This window comes from Ostrea edulis, chromosome 8 (assembly GCF_947568905.1).
Source record: "Ostrea edulis chromosome 8, xbOstEdul1.1, whole genome shotgun sequence".
Classification (NCBI taxonomy): domain Eukaryota; kingdom Metazoa; phylum Mollusca; class Bivalvia; order Ostreida; family Ostreidae; genus Ostrea; species Ostrea edulis.
The window spans coordinates 56,874,863-56,902,171 of record NC_079171.1 but is presented as its reverse complement, the minus strand read 5'-3'; the positions used below and the strand labels follow the sequence as shown (position 1 = coordinate 56,902,171).

The window sequence follows — 27,309 nt, the reverse complement described above, 5'->3', positions numbered from 1 at the left end:
AAAGTAATCATATAGACCCGTCAACATGATCGACGACGTTTACATGTACATTATCCAGGCAAAGTTTGACATACCTTTTATTTGACTGTTTGCTCATTAAGTTTATGTCTCTATTTATTCCACAGCACGTGTTTCTGCATGGTATGGTGTAGTATATGGTTCGGTATTTTCTTCGTATCTTCTGCTGGGATCATAAAGTTCCGCTCGTCTTCGACTTAAACATCATAATTTGGATTTTTATAAAAAGAAAATTCACCACATGAAAATTGGTATCAAATAAATTGTTCTAGAACGTCTGTTATAATTAGAGCGCTTAACTCTGCATAACTGTTAAATTTTCAAAATACAAGAGACCCACAGGCCTTGTCGGTCACCTGAGTACAAGTGAAAAAGTATCACTACGCCCAAGGGCTATGAAATCTAGAGAAAAAAAATTCCTGTTCTGAATATCTAAGCTAAATTCTAATGTTTAGTAACAGTATAAAACAAAGTGTGTTCTTAAAATTCATTGCCCTCAAAAGTGCATACACTGTTGAAAGGCTTTACATAATATAATAGGTGTATCGATATTAAAACATCAAAAGATAGGACTAATTTGGACCCATCCTAAAGTCAAAACCCTGGGTTGTGTAATTCACCACTTTTTGTACATCCTTTTCTGCTATTCCAAAGCATGCATTTAGATTTTATACAGTATCAGCAAACATACACATAAATATTATATACTAAGTTTGGCCCCAATCTGTGGTCAGACACCCTACTCTGGGGATCATCAGATATAAAAGTTTGGTAAAAGACCACCTGCTCTTTCTAAATATCCATTTAGTTTCAATTCAGTATCAATAACACTAAACAAGATGTTATTTAAGTGTTTCACACATACACACTATATACCAAGATGGCTCCGCCCTCGGGTCAGTACCCCTACCCCTGGGATCATGAAATTTACAATTTTGGTAGAGGCCTTCCTGCTCTACATCACTATGCATATAGCTTATCTTATACATAGGCGGTTCTTGAGAAGATTTTTGAAAATTTGTCAATTTTGGGCAGTTTTTGCCCCGCCCCTAAGGCCCCAGAGATGCAGGACTCCTGAAATTTACATTTAACCCCCCCCCCCCCCCCGTTCCAAAGATGCTTCATGCCAACTTTGAAAAAAAAATGGAATGATAGTTTTCAAGAAGTTGAAAATGTTCAACTGCTAACGCACTTCAATCGACGACGGACACCCAATTCCAATAGCAATATGACTTTGTTTATTAGTTAGATATTAAGTATCAAGGTGTGTGTGTAATGAGCTGAATGTACTTCTACATATAACCCAAATTATGTATAAATGATAAAAAACAATACCTGAAATACGTATAGGCTATGAATATCACTACAGCAATAACGATAATCACTGCAGCAACTATGACTCCACTGATTGACCCGGAAACCGTTTCAACTTTCAAGTACTCAAATGATTCTGAAATGACAGGAACATGGAAATCTCTATTTTTGTGATTGTTTGTACAAGACATTAGGAAAATCTGGACTAGTAAGATGTTAGAACTTATTCCCAATCATTTTGATTCCATCTATAAAATATGTTTAAAACCAAAAAAAAAGTCGCCTCCTATTCATTTGAAGTGCAGTGTGGCATCGCACTTTGAAAAAAAAAATTACACACTTTTTTCAAAGTGCGTTGTAACAGTACAGCTAGCCCACCATGGTTAAATATTTGGCGTGTACGATATTCATTGGAACTTCAGTTTTTCCTTGTTAAATTCCCTATATCTTGTATATGACGTAATGCAACACCCTGGTACAAAGGTCTCCCCAAAAATATGTAAACATCATGTTTCACAACTGCCATCTTACGGTGTTTCAGGTAGAAGAGCGGTTAGCGCAATTGCTTCTCACCCTTGCGATCCGCGTTTGATAGAGAGAGGATACGATGATCGCACATGTGAGTTTTCTTCAACTACTATTTTTCCCCCGTGGCAATATCTGAACCAGAAGTTGCATGTTAATTTACGTCATAAAATTTATATTTAATCTTTAATACTGTGATAAAATGTATTAAAGGGTTTTAAAGGATATTTGCTTATAACGCAAAGACCAAATCCCCATAAATCTGTTAGGCGTATGGCCACTGTCGAGCTTGTCGTCTGCATCTAGCATTTCGGCCAACAGGAACCGGTGATTTTGTAAAAATAATAGTAGGGGTCTATATCATGAATTGTGAAGATAACGAACAGTGATCAATCTCATAACTCATATAAGCAATACAAAATAAATAGTTGGGCAAACACGGCCCCTGGACATACCAGAGGTGGGATCAGGTCCCTAGGAGGGATAAGCATCCCCTGTCGACCGATTACACCTCCTAATAAAAATATCATTACCCCTTACCAGGGGGTGGTTTGGTATTGACCCCTACAGTTAGCAATACAGACAGAATTCCCAGTTCCTATGCACGGCCACACGTGTGAAGAATGAAAACAAAGCTTCGTTGTACATTCCCGTCTCAGACAACACAAGTGTACCTCATTCGATGCTAGAGAAGTTGATCTTACCACTGATGTGGTTATTTACAGTTGTATGACCAAACAAACAAAACAAATTAACCTAACTGCCGGATTTTTTTTTTAGATTTTGTTTCCCCAGTAATTGTAGTTTCAATTTCTCGAAGTGACAACATGGCCGACTAGCACACATACAGTGATAATACTTTAGCTATTTACAATAAAATAGATTTGAAAAGTTATTGACTGTTTAAACCCTGTTCAGATTGAACAACTTTGTTAGAAAGTTGATGTTTATGATATTAAAGGTGAAGATAACGAACAGTGAGTGATCAATCTCATAACAAAATACATAGTTGAGCAAACACGGACCCCTGGAGAGACCAGAGGTGGGGTCATATGCCTAGGATATATGTAATTGTAAATATGTAATTGAAAATCAATTCAGGAATCGGACTATTACATTTTTTCAACATTTCACATTTTTATGACATCACAGTTTGCTTTCCATGCTGTTCCATTAATCGCTACTTACTCAAAGAACAAGATGGGGGATTTAAGATATAAATGAAAAATGCGTACATCAAAAAAAGTTTCAAAAATGTAAAGATAAGCAAAGAATTATAATTTTTGAAAGATGTACTTTTCAATTTGTAAGTACACATCGTTGCAGTTAAGAGACTACACCTAAAAAAAAAAAAAAAAAAAAAAAGGATAATAAATACAACAAATAATTCATTTCTGAAATACCTGAGTTCTTTTTTAATCGACGTGAAATAAATACATTGTCAACTTAAAATTCCACCAAATATTGAAAAAATAATATACATTGTAAAGTTAAAATTCCAAAAATTAAAAAATAAAAGAATTCATATCTTTATCTGTACTTCAAATAGCAAGTGAAGATAATGAATACAAATAAACAGTGTGGGATCACGTGGTTAGGAGAAAACATACCCTGTTAACCAGTTAGATTCACCATGAGCCTAATCTCAGGTAAACGTAGTAATCCATAGTCAAAATCAGTATGTAAAGAACGGCCTAACAATTGTTTTGAAACACATCAAACAGCATTCCACCTAACGAAAGCTTCTATTTGCAAATTTGATCATTAAAACGACCATAGAATTTGCGAAATGTTGACTTTGAAACTCCCGTAACATGAACTGTTTTGTCAGTAGCCTGCCTCGGTTTAAGAATTGATTATATGCAGATCATGCTCTAGCGTGTCAGTGAGACGTAAACATTATCTACAGGAGGCGATGATATCATTTTGAAGAGTTCATCAAATAGAAATAGAATAAGAATTGATTATATGCAGAACATCCTCTCGTGTATCAGAGAGACGTATACATTATAAACAGGGGGCGATGGTATCATATTGATTGATTGATTGGTGTTTTCCGCCACACTCAACAAATGGTATCATTTTGAAGAGTTTATCAAATAGAAATAGTCCACCATAGGAATTTACAAAATTTCGCTTACTCCTGAATATGTTTCATCTTGAGGTTCACAAATACATAAATATCAGATATTTATAGGTTATAGACTTTGTATGGGAAAATATGACGACCGAGTTTTGTGGCGCGTCCGCGACAAAAAAAGAGGTCGTCATATTTTTCCATACAAAGTTTATAATCTTTTTTATTATATACTTTCAATTTCATTTAGAAACTAGCAATAATTTATTTTTAACAATTTCTTTATTGGTTTAACTGAGTAAAAGATGAAAAGCACGAAAAAATTGAAAATTAACGACGTAGTAATTTGCTTAGTATTGATTGTGACATATTGTGTGCGAACCGGAATGTTTCCAGACACATATTGTGTGATATCTGCCCGCAAACTTTTAAAAACAGAAGAGATGAAATTGAAAGTATATAATAAAAATATTTACATGTTAATCATCTCAATTTCACTGATAATATAAGTGCCGGTCTTAGATACTCCCCTGATGATGGTGTGAGTAATATTTAGCCAATGATTAATCTCACTGAGAGGAGGATTCAATCAACAGTGTTTAAAAACGGAGTGCTACAGCATACACATTTCCACTTAATATTTGATATACACTTGCAAAAAAAAAAAAAAAAAAAAAAAATACACAAAACAAGTCCTGTAGCAGGAGATACTAACAAACATGATGTATTTACGACAAGTCGCCATTTGAGATAGTAAATATGTATATAACTAGTGACATCTCTTCACATCTCTCCACCCTACCCATTTCAGGATTATTAAATATTGAAATACATCATATCATACATACTATCACATTTCATCCCTGTAAATGTATTCTGGCATCCACCAAGACATTGCCCGCTAAGTCTGTTGCATACTTTTCCTGCACAACTTCCACATCTTTCCGTACAGTTCTCTCCATAATATCCAATCTCACAAGCTAAAAACAACAACAACATTGTATTAAAGCATCTGGTACATGTGTTTTAGGGGTGAGATCGATGTAGAATGAAAATCAAATTCAAATAATTAGGGGGAGGGGGTAAGATCTTCCGTAAGTGTCTGTCATCCAACATCGATTACACTTTGGTAGGAAAAGAAAAAAGACAAGTGACTGTTAAAAACCACATAACAATGTTAGATTGTAATGAATATCTAAGTACAGTTCCACATAAAATCAGGCAGAGGGTGATAAGTCGACCATTGTGTTACTAAATATAGAGCACCCATGTTTTGACAACAACAAAAAACGACTCATAAAATGCTATATATTCTGAAAGATTTTGTTAAATGACAAGATCATACATTTTTAAATAGCTTATATAAAATAAAGAAGAAAACTGCCGTCTACAAATTTCTGTTGTCACAATGAGTATTTGTTGTGTGTTACCATGGTAACCATTGCTGTAGTTAACGGAAGGCTTTTCTAGAGGAAAAACATTCCAACTTTAACCCCATTTTCCTCGAAACAGCAAACACTTTCAAAAAAAATTCATAATTATATTAATAAAGGACATGCTATTGATTAATTCTTAATCAATATTTTTGTAAAAGTTTTACTTACTCGAATTTTTTTTTATGAAGATCGTGAAAAATGGCGGGAAAATAACATATTTTCATGTTCTTAAGTTTTCTTTTACTTGAAAACTATTCAAAATGTGCAGTTTTCTGTCATGTTCTAGTAATTATAACATTTATCTATAGATAACATTATCTTCTTTATGTGTTTACATCCCATAATGATATGTCTGTAGATGTAAATGCGAGAAATATGGATCGGGATCGAAAGTACGTTTATTATCAACATATTTCTTTCAGATTTCCTCACGTGATAATGAAGGTGATTGTAAACAACTTATCAGACCGGGTTTTATAGGATATTTGCACCAAATGGCGAGTTTAACTTGCAAGTAATTTGGCTGGTTAGTTTGGAGTGGGTGGGTATTTAACAGATTAAAGAAAAAATGCTTGGTTTAGAATTATTTTTCGTTTTGAAATTCACCTATCAACAACTCTGAACAACTCTGGTGCGGCTTATCAATGAAGTACGCTGTAGGTTGCTCGAGTGACAAGAGATTGGCATTATAGTTCAGAGTATAAAGAGGATGAATGTCCATGCTCTTTTAAAACGTATATCTTCAGAAAAACAAAACTGTAAATACATTCAACATGTTTAAGGGAATTCTTATGATAAAACAATCTAGATGCAAGGTGAAGATAACGAACAGTGATCAATCTCATAATTCCTATAAGCAATGCAGAATAGATAGTTTAGCAAACACGGACCCTTGGACACACCAGAGGTGGGATCAGGTGCCTAGGAGGAGTAAGTATCCCCTGTTGACAGGTCACACCCGCCGTGAGCCCTAGATCCCGATCAGGTAAACGAAGTTATCCTCAGTCAAAATTAATGTGCCAAGAACGACTTAACAATCGGTATGAAACACGTCAGACAGCATTTGACCCAATGATAGGTCGTATTGACGAACTAGATCGTTATAACGACCATAGAATTTGCGAAATACTGACTTCGATTCGAGACTGTTGAAACTCCTGTGCCATCAACTTGTTTTTCAGTCGCTTATCTCGATTTAAAAACTGACTATACGTAGAACAAGCCCTTGTATATCGAATCAGTTGAGCTATATAAACACCATATGCAGGTGATAATGGAATGTTGCTACATAAATATGGGAAGTTGACGATGGAGAAGATGAAATCATCCCGTTTGTCATACAGTTGAGTTGTCAGTTTCCCGTTAATGTCTATTTTCAATAAAATATCTAAGTATGAGGCAGAAATGGACGACTCTGTGGTGTCCTTAATTTCGAGCTCACGGGGATATGGAATATGAAATCTAAAACATTTATTACAAAATATGAGGACATTTACATTTTTTAAAACTTTGGCCAACAATTGCAGAAACATGATATGGCTAAAATTTTAATATGAACTCTAAGCACCTGCTTTCCTTGTAAATCCTTGTAAGAGTGGAACAAAAATCTTTATTGCGATGTACGTTTTTACAGTCGTATAATATATGTGCTTGTTCTGGAAAAAATAAATAAAAATGAGAACAGAAACTTCAGACATTTGTGTCATTAATATAGCAAAAGTGGGACAGTTTATATTGACTTGAGATAATTTTATGAAAATAATGTAGAAATGGGATTGTTTTAATTGAACTAATATGAAGCTGAAATAAAAAAAAGAATATGCCAGAGTTCCTCATTGACAATATCTTCGTGGTCTTTGGTGATCAGGTCTACCAGCAGTCCTTTGAAATTTCTGTGGGCACGAATTGTGCTCCTTTGTTTAGCTAGCTTATTTTTATATTCTTATGAAGAATTTATTCATAAACTTCTACGTGAGAAGAAAAATATGTTGCTACGGCCTTCAATTCTACATTTAGATATATCGACGACGTATTATCTATTAATCAAAATATTTGTCATTCATATTTCGATTCGATATATCCATGTGAACTGGAAATAAAGGACTCCACAGAGTCGTCCATTTCTGCTTCATACTTAAATACTTTATTAGAAATAGATATTAATGGCAAACCAACAACTCAACTTAATGACAAACGGGATGATTTCAGCTTCTTCATCGTCAACTTCCCATATTTAGGTAGCAATATTATATTGCCACCTAGATGTCGTGTTTATATCTCTCAATCTCGACCTAAAAAAGGTGCAGTGTTCGCACGGTACGTAACAATTGGTTGCAAAGCGTTGCACGAATAACGACGCTATGTACCAAAAAATATTGTATCTACCCTCTCGTTATTACATACCGTGCCGTATCAGTGCATTTTTATTTTTGCCAAAATAATAAGACACAGCCTTGTTGTTCATGACGTCGCATAACGTAACGTCAAAATGGCACAACGTTATCATAAACTATACTGTATTTACGTATGCATTATATGAAAATGAAGCTTCTTGCGGACATATGATAGTCATTTTATAAGAACATATACCTTATTAAAGAACTTTGAGGGATATTTTTTAATTTGAACACGGGGCCGAATTTGGCCCTAAACGCACGTGTCCTTTGAGATCCTTTGGAATGAAAAGCGTTTGGCCTTGACAAAAACAAAACAGCGACACCCACTTTCGTGTGTCAAAAGAATACATGTAATGCATAGCTGTTGCATTCGAAATATCACATTTCAATACGTCCAATATGAGAAAATGAATCCCTCACAAATTACATGTAAGAAAAAGCACTACAACTATGAAAGGTGAAGATAGCAAACAGTGATCAATCCCATAACTCCTATAAAGGTGAAAACGAACAGTGATCAATCTCATAACTTCTATAAAGGTGAATATAACGAACAGTGATCAATCTCATAAATCCTATAGGCAATACAAAATAGATAGTTGGGCAAACACGGACCCCTGGACACATAAGAGGTGGGATCAGGTGCCTAGGAGGAGTAAGCATCCCCTGTCAATATATTTGTAAAAAGCAGGAAATGAGTTCTACATTACAATATAAAACATGAATTTTGTTATCACATAAACATTACCATCACAACGGAGTCCGCTAAAGTGAGTCTGGCATCCAGATGGACAAGAACCATTTTCTTTGTCACAGGAATCTCCGATTTTACACAATCCACATGTAATTTCACAGGCCTTGCCATACAATCCGTCCACGCATTCTAAAGAAAAATGTGGTTATAATTTGACCATTTGTTTAGTATTAATTAGGACGAATGTTTATTTGAAATATAACAAGAGGCCCATGGACCACATCACTAACCCAGTTCTGGTGAGGTGAAGACAGCAGGTGTTTACAAAACAAATAATCCTGCTTATCTACATAAATTTATATCAAGTATCGTGGTCACTGGCAGCAATTTTTTTTAAAAGGTGGCCGCTTTATAATTATGTTTCTATTTTTGATGATACATACCGTATAAGTTTTACATTATGACCCCTGGGTCGAGGCCTCTGTTGGTGGACTGTTAGTCCCCGAGGGTCTCTACAGTCCAGTAGCCAAGTACTTCGCTACTAGCTTGAATATACGGATGTATATTTAATTGTTGAGATAAAATATAGAAATTCATTTCAAAATTAAGGATGATCTCCATCACGCACAGCTCTTGTCCTTAGACGAATTTGACTCCACTTTTTTGGCACACTGTTTTTGCCTATAATAGCTCTAAAACTTCATTGTTATTTCGGATTTCAAACATTTCGGTTGAGCATCACTGAAGAGACATTATTTGTCGAAAAGCGCATCTGGTGCATCTAAATTGGTACCGTATAAGTTTTACATAGCCGAGTCTCTCTTGTCTCCCTTCAAATAATCAAAACGTGCAAAATATATGTTTCTGTTTTAACACCCTTCGAGTCGTGCGTTATTGTCAAAGCCCTTTGTGGGGAGCGGTTTTCCGTACAAAGATAGTGTCATTTATCTATCAACTTTGATTGTGTGATTTTTTATGCTGTATTTTTTCAAATTTTTCAAATTTATATTTTGAATCTAAAATTTATCATTTACGATGCTGAGATTAACCTCAAAATATGCCTTACAAGCAAAGACAATATTATTATAAGCTTTGCCAATTGGAGCCAGCACATATTCCTCATACATACATGTATATGATACACACAGAAGGATATATGATATGTATTTTTCTTGTAAGGTGTCTAATACAAAATCTTAACATCCCTCTGATATCTTTTATACATTCTGACAAAGTTTCAAGCTTTTCCTCTTCATATCTAACTCACTGTCTGGCAAAATCTTCGACAGAATTCCCAATACAGTTCTTTTGCCCATTGAAAGATCGTGGCTCTGTGAATTTCGGACATTTTAAATAACTGACATCAGGTCGTTCGTTTTGTAATAAAAATGTTTGTATGCAATAGTAGTAGTATATTTGTAGAATATAAGGCTATATAGATGATCTTGAAACATATGGAATACAAGACTGAACTTTTTTATGACCATCAAGGCTTTAAAGACCCCCCCCCCCCCAAAAAAAAATTAACCGTACGGTTTCTTCACGGATCACTGGATGTGGCGGAGCTCATCTCTGGTCATTTTTATTCACCTGGCCAAGAGAGCATGGGGTTGTGTATAGTTTTGATATACACAGGACATGTTTCAGGGCCGTCTGTAGAGTTTCTGTGGTCATATTGATTGTATAATGATTGTATTCCCAATGGTAGCTGACACATAGTCTACATCCAACCCCTCTTTCTCTCTCTTACTCTCAGTGATTGACTCAATGAACAATTTCTTTTATAAAGAGGTATCATGAATTGATAATATAAATTATTTCAACGAATTACAAATTTTAGAAATTAACGGTGCAAACTATTGTTTGATTTCTGATTGTGTAATATATAACACATATATATATAGAAGAGAAAATACAATTATATCAAAATTACATTGTTCAGGGGTCTTTTTAAAAATTTTAATTACAAGAAAATAGGCTAGCACTTGTGGACAGGTCCATGCTATCAAAACTCAGGTATACTGGGCTTCCTCAAGATCTAAAGAATGCTGGTGAGTATTGGCTGTTATTCTTATTAAAACACCTCTCTGGGGCCCCTTCAGCCCACAGTCTCTAGAGATGTCACCCTACCCGATATCTATTGTTAAAAGTTTGATTGACAGGCGGCCTACCATTGATTAGGATACAGATGAAATTTGGGGATGTTAACTTAAAATCGGGTCTTTAAATATCAGAAAATGTAACGATTTGAACTTTCTGATTTTATCATTTAAAAAAAAAAAAACTTATTATTAAAATTTACCATTGCATGCAGCATTGTCACCAATTAAATCTCACACATGTACACAGTAAAATATAAACAATGTGACGAGGTATTATCTGGTTAAATGTTTTAATACGGAAGACCGTATTGTTATTCTCAATTTTTTTCCTCTATTATTTTTTTTTTTCTTACAAATTTTGTACACACAATTTCTCGGATATGCGTTGACCCATTTTCGTCAATTTTTCTGGAATGATAGATATTTACTTAAACTCGATACTTTGTTTTGATTTTCTCCACGTCAATTATTACGTAAGATGTTGATATTTTAATGAAATTTTGCGGGTCAGTTTGTCCGGGAGTGTTCTCAGAAACTATTGAAGATATCAACTTTAATTTTTTAGCCACTATAGAAGAGACTTCATAGTTGTGCATAGCAGCATTCGAATTTGATTAAAGCAAAAAATGTAAGAGCTCGCTAGGACCCGAAAAAAGTCACATTTTGTTTGGCATTTTTTGACACATTTTCTTTAATATCTCTTTATGCAGAAATACTTTGACAAATCCTACACAACAAAACTTGTAGATAATAATAATAATAATAATAATACCATATTTATATAGCACCCTTTTCATACACTATGTACGCTCAAAGGTGCTTTACAAATGTAATGTACATTATTACCCCGGCAGACCTTATATCAATCTAGAACTTTCTCAGCCTCCTAGGAAGCATACAGTGCAAGCTGCCATTACAAGCGCTAGAGCACTAACATTCTAACAATATCTTTCACTGTCTATAGCCAGGTACCCCTTTTACACTTGGGTGGAGTGAGGAAATTCATGTAAAGTGCCTTTCCCAAGGACACAACGTCAGCCCTGCCGCGGCCAGGACTCGAACCCACGGCCTTTCGGTCGAGAGTCTGACGGCCTTTTCGACGATGTCAAATTTTAGGGACCAGTCCCTCAAATAAAGGCCCGAGAGGGGTCAAAAGTATTTTCTAAATAGAGGATTTGTTGAGCAAAATTATAGCGTAGTTATTTGTTTTGACATTTTGCAATTGCTAATGTCAAGGAAATTTACATTGATTACATAATAAGGGATTTTAAAGGGAATAATGTACGAAAATGCCTTTTATCTCTCAAATGAAAAATATTTTGTAAAGCGTTATACAATGTAAACTAGTCAGAATGTGACTCTAAACAATATGCCATCCTTAAATGTTGTCTTAAGTTCCTTTCTAAGGAATTCAGGGGGTGATCCGTAAAACTGAATATCCTTTCTATTATGAGATTGATCGCTGTTCGTTATCTTCACCTTGCATCTTGAAAACTAAAACATTTTCTTAAACGTTATCGAATAAAGGTTGTAGATAATGACGAGACCTACTCGACCATATCAAGTTTTAGCGACCAGTCCCTTAAACAAAGAGCTGATGGGATTAAACGTCAAAATACATTTTCCTATGTTTTGTTTAGAAAACAAGTGTTGTTTGATGTATTTAGCTTTATATAGATTCAGTATAAGTAAATAAACTTCTATTTAGCACAACATTTTGATGCGATATACTTTCGATACAAATTGGAGCAAAAAAGAATGCGCAATATGTCGAATTCACTGAATTGGTTTTAATTCAGTCGTGATTTATTTTTTCAACAAATCATGTGTTGCGAACATAATCAATTGGTTTTAGTCTAATTTCCTTGAAAATAGGAGAGAAAGTGCTCATAACAGACAAAAAAAGAGAAACTCCATTTTTGGTGGCCATCTTTTTACGAATAGAGTCACAATGAAAAATCTTGTAGAATTTCTATCTATTTAATGCACCCATATTTCATTAAAACTTAGGTTTCTCCATCTTTATTCAAGCCGTGCTCTTTTGTAACAAACACTGGCTGAAATGTCCAGTTCAAAATCTGGAAATTGCATTAATTTAATAGTGAATAATTTCATTCCATTTGTTAAAATTACAAAGGTCTGCTTCTATTCTCTCCAATTCTATAGATAGATCTTCAAAAACGCAACAAGCATTTAACACTTTGCCGATTTACATTCCTTTCGAAATTGGACCAGTATAGGTTCTGCTAAATACACACACACAATCCAGGCATCAAAAGAAAGACAAAACTCAATAGTAGGTAACAGAAAAAGGGGAAGGTCGGAAAGGTGGAAAAATTACAACCTAATTGGAAAAAAGAGTCCCACGTGCACATTTTTTTTCCAGTGACCCCTACGCCTTGACCTTTGGATGTTCGTTATGTAAGATATCATAAACATGCTTTTCCTTGATCCAGAGTGTTATTGACACTGTGGTTCAAATTTCACAGGACTGTTTTCTACGACACCCCTCCTCCTTTTCAGCGAAATTGTCTTTTAAAATCTCCGGTCGTGGAAAGGAATCTGAGAAAATGGATTTTGGTCATCTCAATATCGCACGGAACACTTATTCGTTGCTCGCAACGAGATCGTGTCTAGTTATTATTATCATTATTCAGACAGCATACAGAGAGTATAATGAATTTTTATCAGGTTATTTTTGCGTCAAGCATGTTTTGTTTGACAGTGAATTTTTTTTTATCTGTAATTACATGCTATTGTGCATATTTACTTTCGTTCATTTTCTATTCCCTTGAATGCATACACCATACAACGTAACTGATGTGAGATGTAAATTCAAAATAAAGATAACAACAAAATAAAAAGAAGGAAACAAGAGGCCCATGGGCCACATAACTCACCTGAATTACCTTGGCCCATCTGAAGACTTTCCATATATATTTGCATGTAAAACCTTAGTCCCTATTATGGCCCCATTCTACCCCTAGAGGCCATGATTTTTTGCAAACTTGAATCTGCACTATGTCAGGAACCTTTCATGTAAACATCAGCTTTTCTGGCTAAGTGGTTCTTGAGAAGAAGATTTTTAAAGATTTTCCATACAATAATAAAGCCTTTATTTATCCAGGATTACATATTTAGCGATAACGGTAGTTTTCAATATGGCCCTGCATATAACATACATACAGACATATATTAGTAAAATAAACACAGATTAAAAGAAGTAGAATACGTATAAACTTAAGAAATAATTATGAATGTAAGATAAATAAGAACAAAATAAAGCTTAAAAAGTATGGTGATAATCTCTAAGATAATTTCTCTTAAAACACACAACACTTTTTGAGTTTCGTATATTTTGACTCAAGGCATTCCACATTGTGCTCTCTGAAATGCTGAAAGATCTTCTATAATATTCTAGTTTTGCCCTGGGTATATACAATATATTTGAATTAGAATTTCTAGTTTGCCTCTGACTGACTTGTGATACATATTTGAAAACATTTAAATAATCTGGCATTGAACCATGTAAAACTTTATACACTAAAATGACTTTTCTATAGACAAAGTAATCTGATAGAGGCAACCAGTTAAGTTCTGTAAACATGACATTAGACATTAGAATTTGGCTTCACTTTTTGGGCACGCTGTTTTTGGCTATATTTAGCTCTAAAACTTCATAGTTATTTTGGATTTTAAACATTTCGGTTGAGCATCACTGAAGAGACATTATTTGTCGAAATGCGCATCTGGTGCATCAAAATTGGTACCGCATGAGTTTTACATTATGACCCCTGCGTCGGGGCCTCTGCTGGTGGACTGTTAGTCCCCGAGGGTCTCTACAGCCCAGTAGCTAAATACTTCGTTACTAGCTTGAAAATACAGATGTATATTTAATTTCTGTTATAAAATTTAGAAATTTATTTCAAAATTAAGGATTATCTCCCTCATGCTTAGCTCTTATCCTTGGACAAATTTGGCTTCACTTTTTGGGCACGCTGTTTTTGGCTATATTTAGCTCTAAAACTTCATAGTTATTTTGGATTTTAAACATTTCGGTTGAGCACCATTGAAGAGACATTATTTGTCGAAATGCGCATCTGGTGCATTAAAATTGGTACCGTATGAGTTTTACATTATGACCCCTGGGCCGAGGCCTCTGCTGGTGGACTGTTAGTCCCCGAGGGTCTCTACAGCCCAGTAGCTAGGTACTTCGTTACTAGCATGAAAATACGGATGTATATTTAATTGCTGTTATAAAATTTAGAAATTCATTTCAAAATTAAGGGTTATCTCCCTCATGCATAGCTCTTATCCTTGGACGAATTTGGCTTCACTTTTTGGGCACGCTGTTTTTGGCTATATTTAGCTCTAAAACTTCATAGTTATTTTGGATTTTAAACATTTCGGTTGAGCATCACTGAAGAGACATTATTTGTCGAAATGCGCATCTGGTGCATCAAAATTGGTACCGTATGAGTTTTACATGGTGTTTCAAAATTTCTGATGTTAAGAATTACCCTTACAGCTCGTTTTTGCAATATAAAAACCTTCTTCACATTTTCAGCATTTCTTGGATTGCTCCATATAGTACAACAATATGTAAAATGTAGAAAAATCATTGTATTAAAAATCTTCAGCAGCGCATCGTTTGACATAAAATATCTTATTCTCCCTACATGTATATATTCATATGTACAGCTGTGGCCCTCCTTGTGGTCCCATCCTATCCTCGGGGGGGGCATCATTTGTACGAACTTGAATTTGCACTACGTCAAAAAGCTTTCATGTAAATATCACCTTTTCTGGCTCAGTGATACTTGAGAAGATTTTTTAGAGATTTCCCCATTATATTTGTATGCAAAATTTTGATCCCCCTTGTTGCCCCATCCTACACCCGGGGGCTATTATTTCTGGCTCAGTGGTTCTTGAGAAAAAGATTTTTAAAGATTGTCCCTATATATTTGTATATAAAATTTTGATCCCGTATTGTGGCCCCATCTTACCCCTGGGGGCCATGATTTGAACAAATTTAAATCTACACTATGTCAGGAAGCTTTTATGTAAATTTCAGCTCTTCTGGCCCAGTGGTTCTTGAGAAGAAGAATTTTAAATGACCCCACCCTATTTTTGTATTTTTGCGATTATCTCCCCTTTGAAAGGAACGTGGCCCTTTATTTGAACAAATTTGAAAGCCCTTTACCCAAGGATGCTTGTGGTTAAGTTTGGTTGAAATTGACCCAGTGCTTCTGGAGAAGAAGTCGAAAATGTAAAATGTTTACAGACAGACGGACAGACAATGGACAACAGGCGATCAGAATAGCTCACTTGAGCTTTCAGCTCAGGTGAGCTAAAAAGTCTATTACCTGGTAGCACCATCCTGGCCTGATCCCATACATTGACATGTTAAAACATTTCCCAAGAGCGCTTAGGGAATAAAATTACGCGTTAGGCCTACACATAAAATTTAATTATTTCAATGTATGAAAATCAATATCAGTAGTTTTCCACATTTTTTAAATATAAAAGCAAGAATTATTTAGAAAAGGAATTCGAGGATGTGCTGATCTTATGTTTTCAAACATTTATTAAAACATTTATGCATGCTACGTGATAATTGTGTACGTTTTGAACATACCTTCACATCTGGATCCGTTCCATTTTTCCTGGCAGCCATCTTGGCACACACCTGTTACGTTATGGCAGGTTGTGTTAAGTTTACATTTTCCACATTCGTGTGAACAGTTTAGGCCATAGAACCCATCTTTACAAACTATGAAATGTAGAATTGTTACTAGTTAATAATACACGGACAAACATTAAAATCCTGAAACCACAAAAATGTACGCAACGATATATACTTTTGAAGTTTACGCAATAGCTTGTGCAGGGCTTACAATTCTGCTAGCATTGAGTTTATCAGATTTTTTTTTTGTTTGATAGATACAATCTGTATTTATATCCCTTTCAGTATGATTTCGAATCCAGAGTTTTGGAGATCAATCCATAACATACACAACTTAAAAGAGGACAACATTTGTATTCCATACTCCTTTCTCTTTGATATTTCTTTTCATCCTAGACTTTTCTCTTGGAATGTGTGGTTAGCTATATATGTCGATGATAAAAAATATTATTGACATGTTTTACAGTATCCTGATTTGTAAGCATCATTGACAGCACTATACCATCACACAGTGGTCCGCTCCAAGGTTCCTCACAACCAGAAATACACACTTTCGTAGTTTTGTTACAGTGAGTTCCATTTTCACAGTGATCACAACTTTCATCACAGTTAGTTCCATAAAATCCATGTACACATTCTGTTGAAGGATAGAAATGATATAAACTTCAGAATTTTTAATCACCTTTCTTTACCCCAATGAATTAGGATAAGCTACAATTCATTAAATTTATCTTTCTAATTTTAACGAATCATTTGTTCTACTGTTCACTAGATTTGCAAACTCGTGAAAATTTCAATTGTCAGATATGGCCATATTATTGTTATATTTGTTATATCATATATACTTCCCTAATAGCTTGTATAATATACACAACTGTCAAATCAAAAGTAGTGTAATTGTATCAATAATCTTAAGTGATTAATTCTGAAATCAGCATAAGTATCACCTCCGTAGCTTCAATTGTAAAATGAGACAAGTGGTTGATTAGATTTATTCATAGTCTTTTTCAAAGTCTTCATTAATTGATACATGAATGGAAATACCTATCATTTAATGATTCATAAATCTAGTAATACTGACAAATTTCTGTGCAGAAAATGTTAATTTTTGCATTAAAAAAATTCTGACATCAATTTTTTATCCTGAGGAGAGGGGGGGGGACGGGGGTTACCTCTAAACCTTCTCCTCCATCCCACACTATCTTGTGTTAAGCATCCACCTTGGACCTGGTGGGGGCTTCTGCCACTAATATGGTTTTGCTTTACAAAATTTTACAGCTAAGCTACGCACCTGGCTGCTCTACTTAATATGGATACACATTTTGAATTTTTGCCAGGCTTTCACATAAACATGCAAGCGTTCATGTCTGTATCGGTCTGTCTGTGAAAGGTAAAGATAACAAACAGTGATCAATTTCTAAATTCCTATAAGCAATACAAAATAGAGAGTTGGGCAGACACAGACCCCTGGACACACCACAGGTGGGATCAGGTGCCTAGGAGGAATAAACATCCCCTGTAGACCGGTCACACCCGCCGTGAGCCCTATATTTTGATCAGGTAAACGGAGTTATCCGTAGTCAAAATCAATGTGCCAAGAACGGCCTAACAATCGGTATGAAACAAGTCAGACAGCATTTGACCCGATGATAGGTTGTATTGACAACCTAGATTGTTATAACAAAAGGTGAATATAACTAATAGCCTAGTCAATTTGAAAATAAACATTGAAGAAATTGCAACAGAAATAAATTCAACTTTATATTGTAGAGCTTTTCAAAGTAAACATTATATGAAAACCTGAAATCTCAACTCACTGCACAGATATGAAAAAAATACTGATGAATTTTTTTTTAAAAACGGAATTTGACAACGGTACTGTTGAGCTGTCGTACTATTTGTTTTGGTGAATCAGTATGACGTCATATGCATAATGGATATACTGCAATCTAATCTTTTCGTCTTTTCAATATGCTGATATTTTTTTCTCATCATTTTTCGGATTCTAATCAACATGAGGTAAGTTTACTATCAGTCATTTTTAACTTTATTACTGTATTGATTGGTATTTTGCAGTTAAGCTCTAAATATAATGGCTTTCCACGATTAGATAATTTGAATAATAAAACAAGCAAATGGTGATATCTACTTGCCTTTTCCACCCCGTATATATTATATAATTTCATAATATCAATTGAATGCTGAAATTCGTGATGATTAATGCATAATATAGGCTTATTGCGAATTTTCTCTGATAAAAATGCTAATGACGCCATCCCTTTGCAGACGAATTTTTAAAGTATGGAAACCAGTTCAGGCGAGAAATTCGTATTTTTAAAAAATTATTTTATCTTTCAAAAAACTGGTAAAAACAATATGAATAATTGCATTTCATTTATTATTTTGTTGTTAAATTTCCTTGGAACTCCGTTTCAAAGAGTACAATTTCCATTTTAATTGGAAACAATGGATCATTTGAGTTTTGTACATAGACTAGGTCTATATGTCTTTTTCAAGCGATTTTCAAATTCACATTTAATTATTGTTTAATTACTTTGTTTTAGTTCTGTATCAATTTCACGTATATAATATTGTTATCGTCATATAATTTTATCGAATCCATTTATTCTCAGTTGATTATGAAATTTATATTGTTCATTCCATTTAATTTCAGTAACCAAACGCCTACCAACGGGATTAATTGTGTGATTTGCTGTGGAACCGTGAAGCCAGAAGATGCTGTTGTTCTCACTACAAAAGGTAGCGAAAACATTAATCTTGCCAGCCGAGAACGAGGCAAAGAACTGTTCACCAAACCAATGCAAAAAGTTCATGAAAAATGTCGCTGTGAATTCATCCATGCTCACTACATCGAAAAAGAGACTGTTAAAAGAAATAGTGCACACTTTTTATTTTCTAGTGAGTGTGAAGCGACACCATCAAAACTGAGGTCAAACTATTCATTTGATTTTCGTGATGATTGTTTGTTTTGCGGCCAGCAAGTTGTTAGAAAAGGATCTAGAACAAAGTGGTATCCAGTTCGGACACTAGAATTTCAAACCACGCTTTTGAAAGTTTGTGAAAAGCGAAACGATGACTGGGGAAGGATAGTAAAGGGTCAAATAGCATCAGTCAGTGATCTGCATGCAGCAGATGCAGTCTACCACCATGTATGCAGTACCAATTTCAGAACCTCGAAAGCAATGCCAAAAAAATTCTCTGCAGATAAAAGTACATGTGAGCAGAATGAAAGCGGTAGACCCTCAACACTGCAATCAGAATTTGATGACATGATTAGCTTTTTGAATGATTCTTATGAGGAGCAAGTAACTGTCAACGACTTAGTCATCAAAATGCAATCACTTTGTGGAGAAAAGGCTTACACGACAAAATGGATGAAACAGAAGTTGAGGGAACACTATGGTGATCGCATTGTTATGTCAGACAAACAAGGACGGAAAGATGTTATAACATTTCGTAAAACGGCTTCAAGTATCTTGCACAGTTTGTATCTAAAGGGCTTAAATAATGAAAGCGAAGAGGAAGAGAAAAGGAAGATAATAAAAAGGGAAACTTGGAAGTAGATGGTCTTAATGAAGAAAGAGTCGTTCAGTTTCTTGAAGATGAAATCAATAGAAAGAAGTCAATCTTATCTAAGTCGACAACAGCCACATTATGGATAACGTTCATGGAAATGATATCAGTACTCCGAAAGTTCCTGATTGCTGAACGAACTGGGAATTGGTTGCTCCATCTCGAATCAATTCAAGATATGCTCCTATACTTTGCAGCCACGGGACATAACCTATATGCAAAATCTGCTTATATCTACCTTAACCAAATGCAAGCATTGAAAACAAGCCATCCTGACATCCACGAAATGTTTTGCAAAGGTCATCATATAATTCGAAGGACCAATCAATTTTGGGCAGGAATTTCTACTGATCTGACAATAGAGCAAATCTCAATGCGGAGCATCAAGTCCAATGGAGGTTTGACTCGCGGTCGTGGTCTTGGAGAAGCGCAAAGAAATATGTGGCTTCTTTCAATGCCAGTTTGTTCTGAGGTTAATGGGACCATGCAGATTCTCACTAAAACAAAATACCAAGCAAATGATCAACATGTCGAGACATCAAATTCTAGAACTCAGAGGGATTGCAAAGACATAAATATAATCATAGACTATCTTAGAGACCACGATCCTTTTACTCTTGACAATCTTTGCCTCCGCAACATTGAGACTGGTGTAACTGCTGATGAGCATGTTAATGCTGACAAAGCTAGAGAAGTTGGCCTGAATATAATACAGGATATGTCAAACAAGCTTGTGACGGAATATTCCTTTAAGCGAAAATTCCAAAATAGCCAACAAAGAAGATACTAATACCCCATGCATTCAAATAGACCCACAGCTCATGTTTCAGCGTCTAGTGATAGCTGGGGATGGACATTTTACAGACAATTCAGAATTGTTCAAATTTGAGCTATTGAGTTTACCACCTTCCATGTTTGACAACAATGACTTTCCACGTGAAGCTTCTAAAGCTGTGTTGGCTGACGTCATCTGGGACGAAAAGTGTCTGGCTGACGGTCAAATGGAACAGGATGCCCAGTACGTCTTGGATGGGGGATCGGTTTTACAAAGAATTCCATGGGAGGTGGGGACAGCATTTTCAAAATTATGTTCAATTTACATTGACCATGTAAAGAGGACTTATCCAGAAGCAATTGTAGTTTTTGATGGATATCCAGATTGTCTAACAATGAAAGCTGTTACACACATGCGGAGATCCAAAGGACATAAAACAACAGATGTTTTATTCACGGAGACCATGCCATGCAAGATGAAGAAAGAACTTTTTCTTGCCAATAACAGGAAAAAACAGAAATTCATCAATCTACTGGCCTCAAAAATGCAAAATGAAGGCATTGAGGTACTTCAAGCTGATGACGATGCTGATCTTCTCATAGCGAAAACTGCCCTTGCCTGTGCAGAAATCAGAATGACAGTTGTTATAGGAGAGGATACTGACATCCTAGTTCTTCTTTGCCATCATTTTCGTGATCATTACAAAGACATTATTTTTCGGTCAGCAAAGCAAACAAGTGGTAAAACCTGTAGAATATGGAATATAAACAGAACCGCAAAGGTGCTTGGTCCAACTACATGCAAACATTTGCCATTTGTTCACGCCATATCGGGTTGTGACACAACCACTCGATTATATGGTATTGGGAATTTTGATACCAAATATATTTGCTTATTTTATTTAAAACACATGTAAATGGTAAATCGACAATAACTGCTACAATTTCTCTCGTCTATGTATGCAAAATGAATTGTTGTGATGCAAATTGAAAGTAGTATCGTTGAGAAATACGATTTCATCCAATAAAAATCAACACCGCATACGATCACACGATTTTCTGTGATATTTCAACAAACTCATATTTAATTGTCCCAAATGATATTTTGTGCAAAGATTTAACTTTTTATGATCTGTAATATCAAAATTTACATTGCAGAATGATAAACCATTTTGTTCAGAAATATAGTTGACTCTCTTTAAGTAAATGATTGAGTTTCCAGTTTTTGGTGATTTTTTGTGCATACAAAAATTCAATTTTGGCCCAAAAATGATGCTTTGGACATGGAATACTATTTTCATCTCTTTAGACATCTTAATATTCACATTATCATTGATGAATAATAACGTTCAGAAATATTATTTCGCTCATTATGACTCAATGATGATCATTTTCCGATCTTTTGTGATTTTTTTAAACGAAATCATACTTTTTACCCCAAAATCATGATTTGTGCAAAGATTTTGTAGTTCAGGTTTTCAGACATGAAAATATACATAATCAAGAATAAAATTTACTTAAAATGATTTGTGTTGCAATTTCTTCAATGTTGCCTCATTTATTTGCTTAATTTGACTAGGCTATAAGAGTGACCAATCTCATAACTCCTATGAGCAATACAAAATAGATAGTTGGGCAAACGACATATGAATGAAAATCATTATTGTTACTAGATAAAACGTCGTTGATATATCTAAATGTAGCACTGAAAGCTACAGTAAAATGTTAATGAAAGGTGAAGATAACGAACAGTGAACAATCTCATAACTCCTACAAGGAATACAAAATAGATAGTTTGGCAAACACGGACCCCTGGACACACCATAGGTGGGATCAGGTGCCTAGGAGGAGTAAGCATTCCCTGTCGACCGCCGTGAGCCCTATATCCTGTTCAGGTAAACGGAGTTATCCGCAGTCAAAATCAGTGTGCCAAGAACGGCTTAACAATCGGTATGAAACACATCAGACAGCATTTGACCCAATGATAGGTTGTATTGATGAACTAGATCGTTATCACGGCCATATAATTTGCAAAATGCTGACTTCAATCGAGACTGTTGAAACCCCTGTACCATTAACTTGTTTGTCAGTAGCTTACTTCGACATAAAAACTGACTATACGCAGAACAAGCTCTTGCATATCGAATCACTTGAGATATATAAACACCATATGCAGGTGGTAATGGAATATTGCTACATAAATATGGGAAGTTGACGATGGAAAAACTGAAATCATCCTATTTGTCATACAGTTGAGTTGTCAGTTTGCCGTTAATGTCTACTTTCAATAAAATATCTAAATATGAAGCAGAAGTGGACAACTCTGTGGTGTCCTTTAATGTGAATATATGTATTTTGTCTATTTATCTATATGAATTTCATCTAGCTATATTTCGATGTATTTTGTCTATCTATCTTTCTATGTGTATTTTATCTATCAAACCATCTATCTATCTATTTATCTATTCATCTATGATCTATCTTTGTGTATTTTGTCTGTCTATCTATATGACTGGGAGTAGACGTTTTCAGAAATGATAAATTACAATAAAATACGTTCAAATTCGATCTATTTATGTGATGTGACAACTGATATGTATGTTTTGCATGAGAGAGTAAGTATAGAAAGATGATTATTTTAGAATATATACCATCACATTTGTCTCCACTCCATCCATGCTGGCAATCAGACGCGCATATTCCAGACGTGCTGTTGCAGTCTTCCACTTTCATACACTTTCCACATTGTTGTAGACAGTTTGGTCCATAATAACCTGCTTCACAATCTGTTCAATATGTGTGAATCTTTAAGATATGTATATATGAGTGATAGGCATTGTATGAACCTAATGAGAGGTGAAGATAACGAACAGTGATCAGTCTCATTTCTAACTTTTTATAAATACAAAACAATGGTTAGTGAAAACAATTAAAATGATGAGTACCCTTCAACTAATATTTTGGTTTTCAACTATTATAGAGGATACATGTAACTTTCTAGAAAGCTTCTATAGGGAACCATTACTTACCATCGCAAAATGGTCCGCTCCAGTGCTCCTGACAACCACTATGACAGACCTTTGTTACCTTGTTGCAGGTAGTACCAATCTTACAAGATCCACACTTTTCGTTGCAATTTGGTCCCAAAAACCCTGGTGCGCATTCTGTTGATAAGTAAATCAGAGTGACGAAGTATTCATTACATCAAACGAGTTTATATTGATGTCTCTTCAATAAATAGCTAACTGAAAAAATGAACAATTCATTTAAAGTTAATTTCCACATATGTACCATCTTTCCTTATCTAAAACCCTACATGTTTATGAAAATGGTCATCTGCAGAAAAGTACATGAAATAATAATAAAAAAAAAGACTGTATAGACTTTTAAAACCTGTCATGTTTTCTGATAAAACATGGAAAGTACGTTGGCTATCTGTCAATTTGAGAGCCCTAGAACCCCCATTATTTCAAAACTTTTGAAAAACTGCACCCTGCAAAAAGAGTTCTGCGAACTTGTTTATTTTGGTGGTTTTTTTATAATGCTATGATTAATAGTTTTCTTTCTTTCTCATCAATCTCATAGAGTTTTTAGTTAATCTCTCAATGATGCGTGCGTCATTGAATTTCCCTGGCGACCATTACATTCTGACAACGGCAAAAAACAAAAAACAAAAAAAACAAAAAAAAAAAACCTCCAACAACCCATATTTCTTTCTTTTTAAGAATTACCTTTCAAAGAAATATTACAGGGTTATTTCAAAATAGGGGGGACACGTTTTCATTGATTAAATCATTATTGAAATTCCATCGGATTAACGTTCCACAACATCACTGAAGAGACATTGTTTGTCGAAATGCGCATCTGGTGCATCAAAATTGGTACCGTATAAGTTTTACATTCATAAATTAAGAAATGAATCATAACTCTTTTCCTGATAGCGGTATCATAGGAAAATTGTACAGAAAACTTCATTAATGCACAACGAAAGAACCGTATTTCTATTCTACATGTACGACTAAAAAATATACAACTGATCGTTTGCCATTTCAGATCTACAAATCAGGTCATCGTGACGTCATGGCAGTTTCCAAAAACGGATTAGGCCTACATGCTTTTTGCTGACGAAAAAGGTGAGATGGTAGGGAAAAATAAAAGATCTATTTTGAAAAATATTGCAAGTATTTAGTTTGATGTTGACGGATTATATCAACTGTTTTGAATACACAGTCCAAGGAAATTACACATACGTGGAAGAGGGTTAACTTTGTATCGAAATAGTTACATGTGCATCGATTTTGGAATGCAGACAATTGATTCATATTGAATGACAAGTTCCCTAAATTCCTCTTAGATCTTTTGCATTCGTTAAACTATGGTGATGGTCTTCAGCTATTTATAAATTTGTTTCGTAACTTATATCGATTATTCTGTGTGATTATGAAACTGAATAATCAGTTATCGATTTTATTGTTGTATTATCAAAAAACGAAGGGCAAGCGAGATTGAATCAATGTTCTCATAATCAGTTATTACGTACGATGGTATATCGTAGAATAATGCTCATCGCATTACTTTGATTTTTGCCTTGGAAGAATAAAAAAATAATGTAATGGGATTTCCTGTATATTAGAATCCCGGTATATTCTTAATTGATAAAAATCAGAACAAACTATTTCTTTCTGGTATATGAAGATTTACCGTCACATTTGTCTCCGCTCCAGTGATCCTGGCACCCTTCCGGACATATCCCAGTTTTCTTGTTGCAATATGTACCATTTCTACACTGTCCGCATTGTAGTGCACAGTTTAGTCCGTAAATTCCGTCAATGCAAACTATTTAAAGGTATTTCATGTTATTTCTCTGAAAATTATCATTTATTTACTTATGCCAACATACATGTATTTGATTGGTTGGTTGATTGCTGTTTTCCGCCACATTCAACATTTTTTTTCAGTTATCTGGTGGCGCCCAGTTTTTATTGGTGTAAGAGAGAACCCAGATACAATCTACCTGGGAAGACACCACTGACCTTCCGTAAGAAAACTGGGAAACTTTCTTACTTACCGGTGGGATTCGAACCCCCGCCGACAGAGGTGAGAGGCCGTGTGATTTTGAGGACAATGCTCTAACCACTCGGCCCCGGAGGCCCCTTACATGTATGTTAAATGATCATTAGTTGTGAAATATACCTCTTTTATCTCAACATTTCTCAATTGCATAAAAATATATATTAATGACTAATAAAACATTTATTTCATACAAAAAGCAAGAGAAATCTAATAAAACTACGTTAGATAACCGATTTTAGTGTAAAGAAATATATAAGTAAAAATTATTGTCTTGACAGAATATAATTATTGAATAACCAAAATCACATATATCCATGTGCCTGTTTTGAGATTTAAGTGTTTGACATAATCAAATACTTGTGTTATTACTGAAATATATGAAATAGAACAATTTTCATAGAATTCAATTTTGGGAGAAAGAATTACAGGTAATTAAATTAAATGAAAACAAAGAAAAAATGGCAATGGCCAACGGCATGCTTGTTGTCGAGGAGAACATATTGTGATGAACTTCAGGTTTGCGAAAAGCAAATTGATTACATTGTTGCTTTTCATTAAAAACGGTGGTCAGGAATTCAGAAAACGTCATATATTCTTGGGATCACAATCACTTTTGTTTATTATCAACATTCACCAGAAAGGTTTTTATATAAACATTTATCAGAAAAAAAATATCAACAGATTTTGAAAGTCGTAAAAGTGACCTAAGCTATGCCCATCTATATGGGAATGTGGGTCTTTTGATAAATACAAATAAAACAATATAGTAGGTAAAAGGAAGCATACCGTCACACAGGGGTCCAGCCCATTGATGTTCACATCCTTTAGTACAGACACCTTTCGTGTCACATTTACTTCCATTGACGCAATGTCCACAGGGCTCATTACAGTTTTCTCCATAAAACAGTCCGTTACAAACTACAAAGTGAATAGACAATATTTCAGGATTAAGATCTTTGTATCCGAAAATCTTGGCTTTTATACTCTATGAAATATATACAATATTTATGATTAGAGTAGGTCCTCAGTTCCCCTTGCTTGTCGTAAGAGGCGACTAAATGGGGCGGTCCTTCGGATGAGACCAAAAACCAGAGGCCCCGTGTCACAGCAGGTGTGGCACGAAAAGGATCCCTCCCTGCTCAAAGGCCGTAAACACTGAGCAAGGCCTCAATTTTGCAGCCCTTTACAGGTAATTTTGACATCAGCATGAGTGGAAAAATCATGAGCGGAACTTTAAACAATTTACAATCTATCTATCTATCTATCTATCTATATATATATATATATATATATATATACATACACACATGCATATGCAAGGTGAAGATAACGAACAGTGATCAATCTCACAACTCCTATAAGCAATACAAATAGATAGTTGGGTAAACACGGACCCCTGATCGCACCAGAGGTGGGATCGGGTGCCTAGGAGGAGTAAGAATCCCCTATATATATATATATATATATATATATATATATATATATATATATATATATATAGTATATATATATATATAAAGACCAGCGACAAAAACAAAAAGAAATTACAAATCGACGCACTGTCCCTTTTGTAGGATATAGAATATTTACATGATAAAGAACACTAACTAGATAGAAATG

At 34.8% G+C, this 27,309-nt stretch overlaps 1 protein-coding gene across 2 annotated transcripts in view; it reads right to left on the bottom strand.

Annotated features, from left to right (window-relative positions):
* The window catches only part of LOC125662664 (multiple epidermal growth factor-like domains protein 10), a 57,475-nt gene that overhangs the window by 1,217 nt on the left and 28,949 nt on the right, over positions 1-27,309 (bottom strand). For both annotated transcript variants that reach the window (XM_056146542.1, XM_056146541.1), the window contains exons 7-16: positions 26,476-26,607; positions 25,318-25,452; positions 23,646-23,780; positions 23,268-23,402; positions 16,751-16,885; positions 16,201-16,335; positions 8,515-8,649; positions 4,783-4,914; positions 1,354-1,468; positions 75-214 (exon numbers count right to left, since the gene is read on the bottom strand). In XM_056146542.1, the coding sequence (XP_056002517.1) occupies positions 115-214; positions 1,354-1,468; positions 4,783-4,914; positions 8,515-8,649; positions 16,201-16,335; positions 16,751-16,885; positions 23,268-23,402; positions 23,646-23,780; positions 25,318-25,452; positions 26,476-26,607 (1,289 nt within the window). In that variant the 3' untranslated portion in view covers positions 75-114. The remainder of the gene's footprint in view (positions 1-74; positions 215-1,353; positions 1,469-4,782; positions 4,915-8,514; positions 8,650-16,200; positions 16,336-16,750; positions 16,886-23,267; positions 23,403-23,645; positions 23,781-25,317; positions 25,453-26,475; positions 26,608-27,309) is intronic.